Source organism: Zonotrichia albicollis, chromosome 32, assembly GCF_047830755.1.
Source record: "Zonotrichia albicollis isolate bZonAlb1 chromosome 32, bZonAlb1.hap1, whole genome shotgun sequence".
NCBI lineage: Eukaryota > Metazoa > Chordata > Aves > Passeriformes > Passerellidae > Zonotrichia > Zonotrichia albicollis.
Window position 1 is genome coordinate 1,025,370 of NC_133850.1, and position 11,911 is coordinate 1,037,280.

General features: G+C 56.4%; 2 protein-coding genes across 2 annotated transcripts in view; both read right to left on the minus strand.

The window, feature by feature from the left end:
• Positions 1 to 3,718, minus strand: part of LOC141725969 (uncharacterized) — a 232,670-nt gene extending 228,952 nt beyond the window's left edge. Inside the window, exon 1 of the mRNA XM_074530131.1 lies at positions 3,481 to 3,718. The gene's annotated coding sequence lies outside the window, so the exon portion shown is untranslated. The remainder of the gene's footprint in view (positions 1 to 3,480) is intronic.
• Positions 3,719 to 5,054: 1,336 nt separating this feature from the next.
• On the minus strand, positions 5,055 to 11,158 carry LOC141726100 (uncharacterized). The gene is made up of 2 exons (XM_074530412.1): positions 8,936 to 11,158; positions 5,055 to 6,468 (listed from the first exon to the last, which is right to left on the minus strand). The coding sequence occupies exons 1-2, from the start codon at positions 11,138 to 11,140 to the stop codon at positions 5,272 to 5,274; spliced, it is 3,402 nt and encodes a 1,133-aa protein (XP_074386513.1). The 5' UTR covers positions 11,141 to 11,158; the 3' UTR covers positions 5,055 to 5,271.
• Positions 11,159 to 11,911: the final 753 nt, after the last annotated feature.

Consider the following 11,911-nt stretch of genomic DNA (forward strand, 5'->3'; position numbering starts at 1 on the left):
CGGGAATGGAGACCGGGAATGGGGACCCAGACTGGGGATAAGGACCGGCAATGGGAATGGGGACAGCGAATGCGGACCGTGGGGTTCCCAAAGCCAGGAGGAAACCCCAAATCTGTCCCAGGAACCCTCAACTCCCTCTGGCCCAGCATCCCCCTCATCCCCTGGAATATCCTCCCATGTCCACATCCTCATCTTTTTTAGATGTCTTTATTATTAATCTTGGATTTAAAAACTTGTAGAAAAATAACAAAGAGAAAAAAAAAGAAAATCCAGGCTACGAGTAGCCAGGTGGATGTGGAGCCCCCAGCCAGGTGTCCTCCAAACTGGGATCACCTGGGCTCTTCCCACCTGGGCTCACTGGGGATCACCCAGCACAGACCATCCAGAGGGGGATGGAGCTGGAGCAGCGCACGGAGCTCTTCCCACCCAGGGCTGCCCTCAGTGCTGGCTCTTCTCGTGTCTGCTCAAGTGGGAAATATGAGAAAAGCCCTTCCCACACTGGGGACACTTGTGGGGTCTCTCCCCGGTGTGGATCCTCCTGTGTTTGACCAGACCTGAGTTGTGCTTGAATCCCACCCCACATTCGGGACAGCGGAAGGGTTTCTCATCCGTGTGGATGCGCTGGTGCCTGAGGAGTTCAGACGAGGTGTAAAAGCCTTTCTGGCACTGATCATACTCATAGGGCCTCTCCCCGGTGTGGATGCGCTGGTGGGTGATGAAGGCAGAGTTACTCCAGAAGCCCTTCTTGCAATCGGGACAGCGGAAGGGTTTCTCACCCGTGCATGAGGGCTGGTGCTTGCGGAGATCAGACGAGGTGTAAAAGCCTCATCTGGAACTGATCACACTCCTAGGGCCTCTCCCTGGTGTGACTGCGCTGGTGACGGCGGAGATCAGAGCTACTCAGGAACCTCTTCTGGCACTGCTCACACTCATAGGGCCTCTCCCCGGTGTGGATCCTCAGGTGGGCAGTCAGGTTGGAGCTGTCTCTGAAGCTCTTCCCACACTGGGGACACTCGTGGGGTCTCTCCCCGGTGTGGATGCGCTGGTGGGTAATGAGGGTGCCGTTCTGCTTGAAGCCCTTCCCGCAGTCAGGGCAGTAGAAAGGCCTCAGCTCGGTGTGAATGAGCTGGTGACGGAGGAGATGGGAGGACCTGTCAAAACTTTTCTCGCACTGATCACACTCGTAGGGCCTCTCCCCGGTGTGGATCATCCGGTGCCTGTTCAGGGTGGAGACGCGGTTGAAGCGCTTCCCGCAGTCGGGGCACTGGAAGGGCCTCTCGTCCGTGTGTGAGCGCTGGTGCACCACGAGATCACCGCCCCTCACAAACCTCTTCTGGCACTGGTCACACTGGTATGGTCGTTCCCCCGTGTGGCTCCTCTGGTGGTAAATCAGGTGGGAGCTCAAGGTGAAGCCCTTCCCACACTCCCCACACTTATAGGGTCTCTCCTCGGTGTGGATGCGTCGGTGGAAAACCAGGTGTGACTTCTGCCTGAATCCCTTTCCACAATCAGGACAGCAAAATGGCCGCTCGTTGGTGTGAATGCTCTGGTGACTGACGAGATGGGAGTTGGTGGAAAACCTCTCATGGCATTCATCACACTCATAGGGCTCCTCCCCCGTGTGGCTCCTCAGGTGGGCATTCAGTTTGGACCTACACGTGAAGCTCTTCCCACACTCCGAGCACTTGTGGGGCTTCTCCTCCCCACCCTGGAGCTGCTCTTGGACCCCCAGCTCTGAGCTCTGACCCTGCTCCAGGCTGGGTTTTTCCCCCTCAGATCCCGTGTGGGTTCTCTGGTGCACAATCAGGCAGGATCTCCTCTTGAAGCTCTTCCCACACTCGGAGCACTTGTGGGGCTTCTCCTCCCCTCCCTGGAGCTGCTCACGGGGCCCCAGCTCGGATCTCTGAGCCCCTCCATGGCCCAGGCTGGCTCTTTCCCCCTCGGATCCCCGCGCTCTGCCTTTGCAGCCCCTCCTGCTCAGGGATCTCCGCGGCTTCTCCTCCCCGTTGGCTTCTCCCTGCCGAGCCGTGGAGCCGCTCCAAACGGCCTCTGCCACCGGCTCCTCGCTGCTCTCCATGCTCAGCTCCTGCTCGGGGGGAGCAAGGACAAGGACACGATGGGATTTGCCCCCGTGGGGACAAGGACACGATGGGATTTGCCCCCACGGGGACAAGGACACGATGGGATTTGCCCCACAATTCAGGACGGCATTTGGGATTTGCCCCACAAGTTCAGGACGGGATTTGCCCCACAATTCAGGATGGCATTTGGGATTTGCCCCCATCCCAGGACAGGATTTGCCCCCACGCCCCCATTTGCCCCCCGCAGGCCGAGCTGGCAGCTGCCCCAGCACACAGAGGGTTAAAAGGGTCCTTGCCTTCCTCGAGATTTCCTGAAAAATCTCTTTTTTTAGGGTTTTTTCCCCTCTCCTGAGCAGCTCAGGAGCCTCTGAGGAAAAGATAAACAAGAATTATCTGCGGCTGCGGAATGCAAGAGGCACGGCCGGGATTGGGCCGCACTGCTTGTTTTTATTTTGTTTTTAATTTGTTTTTAATTTGTTTTTAATTTGTTTCTAATTCATGGCCAATCACGGGGAGCAGGCTCGGATTCTCTCAGGGTCAGCAGCTTTTGATATCGTTCCTTTCAGGATTTTTTCCTTTTGAGCCTTCTAAAGAAATCTTTCCTTCTATTTTTAGTATGGTTTTAATGTATAATTTAATTTTAAAATAATATATATCTTTAAATATACAATTTTACTTATTAGCTATATTAATACATACAGTTTTATTAAATTATTTTCTTTAAATACAATATATATCTTAAAAATATAATTTAAATTAATATATTAATATGTATAGTTTTAATATATAATTCTCCTTAAATATAAAACAATATAAAAAGGTAATAAACACATTTTAATTAATATATTAATATATATAACTTAATTATATGATTTTCTTTTAATATAATATATATCATAAAATAAAGAATATATTTTAAAGTAAGACATATTGTTTTTATATATAATTTTCTCTCATTATAATATATATAAAATAATAAATATAATTTTATTTAATATCTATATTAATATCTATGGGTTTAATAAATAATTATCTTTTAATATATAATAAAATAAAAACTATAATTCTAATTAATATATATACTATTAATATTTATTTTATTTTCATATAATATCTATCATACAAATATATTTTAGATAATATATATTATAATATAGAGAGTTTTAGTATATAACTTTCTTTTTATATAATATCTATCATAAAATAATAAATTTTAATGTAATATACATCATAACATAATAAATCAGCCCCATAAAATAATAAATAATAACTAATACAAAATAATAAATCAATGCTTCCAGTTCCCTCTCAGCGCTCCCAGTTCCCTCCCAGCGCTCCCAGTTCATTCCCAGCGCTCCCAGTTCCCTCCCAGCGCTCCCAGTTCATTCCCAGCGCTCACCGTTCCCTCCCATCGCTCCCAGTATCGCTCCCAGCGCTCCCAGTAAGACCGAGCTCCCCCATCCGCGCTCACCTGCGCGCTCCGGGGCTGATGCGGCCGCTCTTCCTCCCGCTCCTCCTCTTCCTCTGTCCCTCCTCTTCCTCCTCCTGGTCCCCCGTGTCCCTCCTCCTCCTCCTCTTCCTCCTCCTGGTCCCCCGTGTCCCTCCTCCTCCTCCTCCTCCTCCTCCTCCTCCTCCTCCTCCTCCTCCTCTCGCCCTCGCTCCTCCTTTCCTTCCTCCTCTGTCCCTCCTCTTCCTCTCGCTCCTCCTTCTCTCCCTCCTCTCTGCCCTGGGAGCGATACTGGGAGGGAACTGGGAGGGACCTGGGAGCGCTGGGAGCGATACTGGGAGCGATGGGAAGGAATTGGGAGCGCTGGGAGCGAACTGGGAGCGCTTTCCCGGCCGGTGCCGCTCTTACTGGGAGCGCTGGGAGCGAACTGGGAGCGCTGGGAGCGATACTGGGAGCGTTGGGAGGGAACTGGGAGCGCTGGGAATGAACGGTGACCGCTGGGAGCGATACTGGGATTGCTGGGAGGGAACTGGGAGCGCTGGGAATGAACTGGGAGCGTTGGGAATGAACGGTGAGCGCTGGGAGGGAACTGGGAGCGATACTGGGAGCGCTGGGAGGGAACTGGGAGCGCTGGGAGCGATACTGGGAGCGCTGGGAGGGAACTGGGAGCGATGGGAGCGATACTGGGAGCGCTGGGAGCGATACTGGGAGCGTTGGGAGGGAACTGGGAGCGCTGGGGGCGATACTGGGAGCGCTGGGGGCGATACTGGGAGCGCTGGGAGGGAACTGGGAGCGAAGAGCGCCGGGCGGGGCCGGCCTGAATGGGCGTAGTTATGCAAATCCGGGAGCGATCGCGCGCTGCGATTGGTGGGCGGGAGGAGCGCGGGGTTTGCTCGGTGACGTCGTGGCCGGGTTTGGGGGGGGCGGAGCGTTCAGTGAGAGGGGAGCGAGAATGGGAATGGGGACAAGGAATGGGGACAGGGAATGGGAAAGGGGACAGGGAATGGGAAATGGGGACAGGGAATGGGAACAGGGAATGCAGACACGGAGCGGGAATGGGGACAGGGAATGGGAAATGGGGACAGGGAATGCAGACACGGAGCGGGAATGGGGACAGGAATGGGGACAAGGAATGGGAAATGGGGACAGGGAATGGGAAATGGGGACAGGGAATGAAGACACGGAGCGGGAATGGGGACAGGAATGGGGACAAGGAATGGGGAATGGGGACAGGGAATGGGAAATGGGGACAGGGAATGCAGACAGGGAGTGGGAATGGGGACAGGGAATGGGAATGGAACCGGGAATGCAGACAGGGAGCGGGGATGGGGACAGGGAATGGGAAAGGGGACCGGGAATGGAAACCGGGAATGGGGACCGAGAATTGGGAGAGGGATTGGGAATGGGAACCATGGGGTGCCCAAAGTCCTGAGGAAACCCTAAATCCATCCCAGGAACCCTCAACTCCCTCTGGCCCAGCATCCCCCTCATCCCCTGGAAGATGCCCCCATGTCCCAAACCTCGTCTTCGTTTAATATCTTTTATTTCTAAACTCAGATTTAAAAAGCACAAAGAGAAATAAAGAGAAAATCCAGGCCACGGGGAGCCAGAAGGATGTGGAGCCCCCAGCCAGGTGTGCTCCAAACAGGGATCACCTGTGCTCTGCCCACCTGGGATCACCCAGAGCTCTGAGACCATTGGAGCTGGACCAGATCACAAAGTTCTTCCCACCGAGGGTGGACTCTAATGCTGGGTGCGTTGGTGCTTGGCCAAGGCGAAGTTCCTGGAGAAGCTCTTCTCGCAGTGGGGACACTTGTAGGGCTTCTCCCCGGTGTGGGTGAGCTGGTGCTTGCGGAGTTCGCTGCTGCTCACAAAACTCTTCTGGCACTGATCACACTCGTAGGGCTTCTCCCCAGTGTGGCTCCTCAGGTGGACAGTCAGGCCGGAGCTGTGTCTAAAGCGCTTCCCACACTGATCACACTCGTAGGGCTTCTCCCCGGTGTGCGTTCTCAGGTGGACAGTCAGCTGGGAGCTGGCTGTGAACCCCTTCCCACACTGGGGACACTTGTGGGGTCTCTCCCCGGTGTGGATCCTCCTGTGTTTGACCAGACCTGACTTGTACTTGAATCCCACCCCACATTCGGGACAGCGGAAGGGTTTCTCATCCGTGTGGATGCGCTGGTGCATGAGGAGATGAGGCGAGGCGTAAAAGCTCTTCTGGCACTGATCACACTTGTAGGGCCTCTCCCCGGTGTGGATCCTCCTGTGTTTGACGAGGGTTGACTTCTCTTTGAATCCCACCCCACAATCGGGACAGCAGAAGGGCCTCTCGTCCGTGTGGATGCGCTGGTGCTTGAGGAGATCAGATGAGGAGTAAAAGCCCTTCTGGCACTGATCACACTTGTAGGACCTCTCCCCGGTGTGGCTCCTCAGATGCACAGTCAGGCTGGAGCTGTCTCTGAAGCTCTTCCCACACTGATCACACTCGTAGGGTCTCTCCCCGGTGTGGATACGCTGATGGGTGATGAGGTTGCTGTTGTTCTTGAAGCCCTTCCCGCAGTCAGGGCAGTAGAAAGGCCTCAGCTCGGTGTGAATGAGCTGGTGACGGAGGAGATGGGAGGACGTGTCAAAACTTTTCTCGTACTGACCACACTCGTAGGGCCTCTCCCCGGTGTGGATCATCCGGTGCCTGTTCAGGGTGGAGACGCGGTTGAAGCCCTTCCCGCAGTCGGGGCACTGGAAGGGCCTCTCGTCCGTGTGTGAGCGCTGGTGCACCAGGAGATCAGAGCTGCTCACAAACCTCTTCTGGCACTGGTCACACTCGTAGGGTCGCTCCCCCGTGTGGCTCCTCTGGTGGCAAATCAGGTGGGAGCTCAAGGTGAAGCCCTTCCCACACTCCCCACACTTATAGGGTCTCTCCTCGGTGTGGATGCGTCGGTGGATAACCAGGTGTGACTTTTGCCTGAATCCCTTTCCACAATCAGGATAGCAAAATGGCCGCTCGTTGGTGTGAATGCGCTGGTGACTGACCAGATGGGCGCTGCTGTAAAACCTCTGATGGCATTCAGCACACTCAAAGGGCCTGTCCCCTGTGTGGATCCTCAGGTGGACAGTCAGGTTGGATCTCCACCTGAAGCTCTTCCCACACTCGGAGCACTTGTGGGGCTTCTCCTCCCCACCCTGGAGCTGCTCTTGGACCCCCAGCTCTGAGCTCTGACCCTGCTCCAGGCTGGGTTTTTCCCCCTCAGGTCCCGTGTGGGTTCTCTGGTGCACAATCAGGCAGGATCTGCGCTTGAAGCTCTTCCCACACTCGGAGCACTTGTGGGGCTTCTCCTCCCCTCCCTGGAGCTGCTCACGGGGCCCCAGCTCTGAGCTCTGACCCTGCTCCAGGCTGGGTTTTTCCTCCTCAGATCTCTGGTGCACAATCAGGCAGGATCTCCTCTTGAAGCTCTTCCCACACTCGGAGCACTTGTGGGGCTTCTCCTCCCCTCCCTGGAGCTGCTCACGGGGCCCCAGCTCGGATCTCTGAGCCCCTCCATGGCCCAGGCTGGCTCTTTCCCCCTCGGATCCCCGCGCTCTGCCTTTGCAGCCCCTCCTGCTCAGGGATCTCCGCGGCTTCTCCTCCCCGTTGGCTTCTCCCTGCCGAGCCGTGGAGCCGCTCCAAACGGCCTCTGCCACCGGCTCCTCGCTGCTCTCCATGCTCAGCTCCTGCTCGGGGGGAGCAAGGACAAGGACACGATGGGATTTGCCCCCGTGGGGAAAAAGAACACGATGGGATTTGCCCCCACGGGGACAAGGACACGATGGGATTTGCCCCCACGGGGACAAGGACACGATGGGATTTGCCTCCCCTGCCCCCCACAAAAACCCTCCCGGAGCCCCCCGCGATGGGGTCGGGCCCAGCTCCCCCTCTCCGCTCACCTGCGGGCTCCGGGCGGCGATGCCGGCGGGGCCGGGGCAGCTGCGGCCGGAGCGCGGGAACCGCGTGGTGTTGGGACGCCTCTTCCTCCCGGTGTTTCTGTTTCGTTGCCCCTCCTCTTCCTTTGTCCGGCCTCTTCCTTTGTCCCTCCTCTTTCTCCTTCTCCCCCTCCTCTCCCTCCCGCTCCTCCTCCGCTCCGAGTCCGGCCCGGGCAGCGCCGGCACCCAAAAAGCGGCGGGGAGCGAGGGCGTGGTTATGCAAATCAGGGAGAGATCGCGCCCCGGGATTGGTGGGAGGGAGGAGCGCGGCCTTTGCTCGGTGACGTCATGGCTGGGACCGGGAGTGGGAACGGGACAGGGAATGGGGACCGAGATCAGGAACGGAAAAGGGATCCTGTGGTGGTCACAGGGTCTCAAAATGAGGGAAAATATGAAAATTTCGACTCTATATTTTTGTTTTCGAATGGTGATTTATTAATTTTTTACTCATATATGAAAAGAAAATGCTATATTCAAACTAGAGTAAAATAATGCAAAACAAGGATTGCATCAGAAAGCTAGAAAAAAATAGAAAAGGATGATAATAAAACCTTGGGGGTGATCAGAGGGTCTGAGACAGCTGAAATTTGATTGTTCATTCATTAAAAACTACGACTTGAGACCAATCAAAGCTGAAATTGCTGCATTCCACACCAGCACATGCTTATTGTTAAATTTTCATTCTGGGGCTTCTCAGCTTCTCAGGAGAAAAAGATCCTAAGGAAAAGATATTTTAATAAAAGATATCTGTGACAGGACCGTGAGTACTGGAATACCTGGGAATACAGGAGAGGGGCTGGGATTGGGATCAGGAATCAGAAAATGGGAACGGACAGGGAATAGAGAAATGGGAATTGGGGACTGGAATCGGGAAAGGGGAACAGGACAGGGAATAAGGGAATGGCAACCTGATAGAGAATATGGGACAGGGACAAGTATTGAACCAGGAATGGGATCTGGACTCGGATGAGAGCAGGATCCTGGACAGGGGACAGCAGGAACCAGGACGGGAGGACGTGGGGACACTGCCAGGGCAGGGGGTCCTTGATCTGCTGCCCCAGATGGAGCTGCTGGGCCTGGGGTGCCCAAAGCCCTGAGGAGCCCCCAAATCTGTCCCAGGCACCCTCAACTCCATGGACCCAGCATCCCCCTCATGGAAAAAATTACGGAAAAAATGACAGAAAAACTTTTTCTGGGGTCAGAAGTTGACAAATGTGCTCTCCATAATGTATTTCTGATCTTGGAGTGTGGATGAGCTCAGGTGACCACGGGGAGCCAGGAGGATGTGGAGCCCCCAGCCAGGTGTGCTCCAAACAAGGATCAAGGGGGCTCTGCCCACCTGGGCTCACTGGGGACCATCCAGGGCAGATCCTCCCGTGTGAGATGGAGCTGGAGCAGCGCACGGAGCTCTTCCCACCCAGGGCTGCCCTCAGTGCTGGCTCTTCTGGTGTTTGGTCATGCTGCCGCTTGTGGTGAAGCCCTTCCCACACTGGGGACACTGGTAGGGTCTCTCCCCGGTGTGGATCCTCCTGTGTGTGACAAGAGTTGACTTGCGCTTGAATCCCACCCCACATTCAGGACAGCGGAAGGGTTTCTCATCCGTGTGGATGCGCTGGTGCACAAGGAGATCAGACGAGGTATAAAAGCTCTTCTGGCACTGATCACACTTGTAGGGCCTCTCCCCGGTGTGGATCCTCCTGTGTTTTACGAGGGTTGACTTGTCTTTGAATCCCACCCCACATTCGGGACAGCGGAAGGGCCTCTCGTCCGTGTGGATGCGCTGGTGACGGCGGAGCTCAGAGCTGCTCACGAACCGCTTCTGGCACTGCTCACACTCGTAGGGCCTCTCCCCGGTGTGGATACGCTGGTGGTTGAGGAGATGAGACGAGGTGTAAAAGCCCTTCTGGCACTGATCACACTTGTAGGGCCTCTCCCCGGTGTGGCTCCTCAGGTGCACAGTCAGGCTGGAGCTGTCTATGAAGCTCTTCCCACACTGGGGACACTTGAAGGGCCTCTCCCCAGTGTGGCTCCTCAGGTGGACAGTCAGATGGGAGCTGTCTGTGAATCCCTTCCCACACTGGGGACACTCGTGGGGTCTCTCCCCGGTGTGGATGCGCCGGTGCCTGTTGAGGCGGGCGTTGCATGTGAAGCTCTGCCCGCAGTCACGGCAGTGGAACGGCCTCTCCTCGGTGTGGATGAGCTTGTGATGGAGGAGGTTGGTGCTGGTCTGGAACCTCTTATTGCACTGATCACACTCGTAGGGCCTCTCCCCGGTGTGGATGCGCCGGTGCCTGTAGAGGTGGGAGACTCTTTTGAAGCCCTTCCCGCAGTCGGGGCACTGGAAGGGCCTCTCGTCCGTGTGTGAGCGCTGGTGCCCCACGAGATCAGAGCTGCTCACAAACCTCTTCTGGCACTGGTCACACTCGTAGGGTCGCTCCCCCGTGTGGCTCCTCAGGTGGTAAGTCAGTTTGTACTTGGACATGAAACTCTTCCCGCACTCCCCACACTCATAGGGCCTCTCCCCGGTGTGGCTCCTCAGGTGGGCAGTCAGGGTGGAGCTGTGTCTGAAGCTCTTCCCACACTGGGGACACTCGTGGGGTCTCTCCCCAGTGTGGATGCGCCGGTGGGTGATCAGGGCGGACTTTTGCCTGAAGCCCTTCCCGCAGTCTCGACAGTGGAACGGCCTCTCCCCGGTGTGGATGAGCTTGTGATGGAGGAGGTTGGTGCTGGTCAGGAACCTCTTATTGCACTGATCACACTCGTAGGGCCTCTCCCCGGTGTGGATGCGCCGGTGCTTGTTCAGGGTGGAGACGAGGTTGAAGCCCTTCCCGCAGTCGGGGCACTGGAAGGGCCTCTCGTCCGTGTGTGAGCGCTGGTGCACCAGGAGCTCAGAGCTCCTCAAAAACCTCTTCTGGCACTGGTCATACTCGTAGGGTCGTTCCCCCGTGTGGGTTCTCTGGTGGGCTGAAAGGCTGGAACTATGTCTAAAGCTCTGCCCACACTCCCCACACTCATAGGGCTTCTCCCCAGTGTGGATTCGCTGGTGGACGACGAGGCTGGACCTTTCCCTGAATCCGTTTCCACAATCAGGACAGCAAAATGGCCGCTCGTTGGTGTGAATGCGCTGGTGACTGACGAGATCGGACTTGGTGTAAAACCTCTGATGGCATTCACCACACTCAAAGGGACTCTCCCCGGTGTGGCTCCTCAGGTGGACAGTCAGTTTGGACCTACACCTGAAGCTCTTCCCACACTCTGAGCACTTGTGGGGCTTCTCCTCCCCACCCTGGAGCTGCTCATGGACCCCCAGCTCTGAGCTCTGACCCTGCTCCAGGCTGGGTTTTTCCTCCCCAGGTCCCGTGTGGGTTCTCTGGTGCACAATCAGGCAGGATCTCCTCTTGAAGCTCTTCCCACACTCGGAGCACTTGTGGGGCTTCTCCTCCCCACCCTGGAGCTGCTCACGGGGCCCCAGCTCGGATCTCTGAGCCCCTCCATGGCCCAGGCTGGCTCTTTCCCCCTCGGATCCCCGCGCTCTGCCTTTGCAGCCCCTCCTGCTCAGGGATCTCCGCGGCTTCTCCTCCCCGTTGGCTTCTCCCTGCCGAGCCGTGGAGCCGCTCCAAACGGCCTCTGCCTCCGGCTCCTCGCTGCTCTCCATGCTCAGCTCCTGCTCGGGGGGAGCAAGGACAAGGACACGATGGGATTTGCCCCCGTGGGGACAAGGAAACGATGGGATTTACCCCCGTGGGGACAAGGACACGATGGGATTTGCCCCCGTGCGGACAAGGACACGATGGGATTTCCCCCCACGGGGACAAGGACACGATGGGATTTGCCTCCCCTGGCCCCCACAAAAACCCTCCCGGAGCCCCCCGCGATGGGGTCGGGCCGAGCTCCCCCTCTCCGCTCACCTCCGGGCTCCGGGCGGCGATGCCGGCGGGGCCGGGGTAGCTGCGGCCGGAGCGCGGGAACCGCGTGGTGTTGGGCGCCTCTTCCTCCCGGTGTTCCTGTTCCGTTGTCCCTCCTCTTCCTTTGTCCGGCCGCTTCCTTTGTCCCTCCTCTTCCTCCTCCTCCTTCTCCCCCTCCTCTTCCTCCCGCTCCTCCTTTGCTCCGAGTCCGGCCCGGGCAGCGCCGGCCCCCAAAAGCAGGCAGGGAGAGGGCGTGGTTATGCAAATCTGAGGACGAGCGGGCTCTGCGATTGGTCGAAGGGAGGAGCGCGGGATTCGCTCGGTGACGCCATGTTGGGGGGAGGTGCTGGAGCATCCGGGGAGAGCGGAGCGGGAATGGGGACCGGGAATGGGGACAGAGAATGGGGACAGGAACCGGGAATGGGGACCGAGAATGGGAACAGGAACCGGGAATGGGGACCGGGACCGAGAATGGGGACAGGAACCGGGAATCGGGACAAGGACCGGAGACCGGGAATGGG

Excerpts from the sequence above, each read along its gene's own strand:
- LOC141726100 (XM_074530412.1), bottom strand. The coding sequence starts at position 11,140 with ATGGAGAGCAGCGAGGAGCCGGAGGCAGAGGCCGTTTGGAGCGGCTCC. Across the intron at positions 6,469-8,935 it reads CAAGCGGCAGCATGACCAAA|CACCGACGCATCCACACCGA; the intron begins CACCAGAAGAGC and ends CACCTGGTTATC.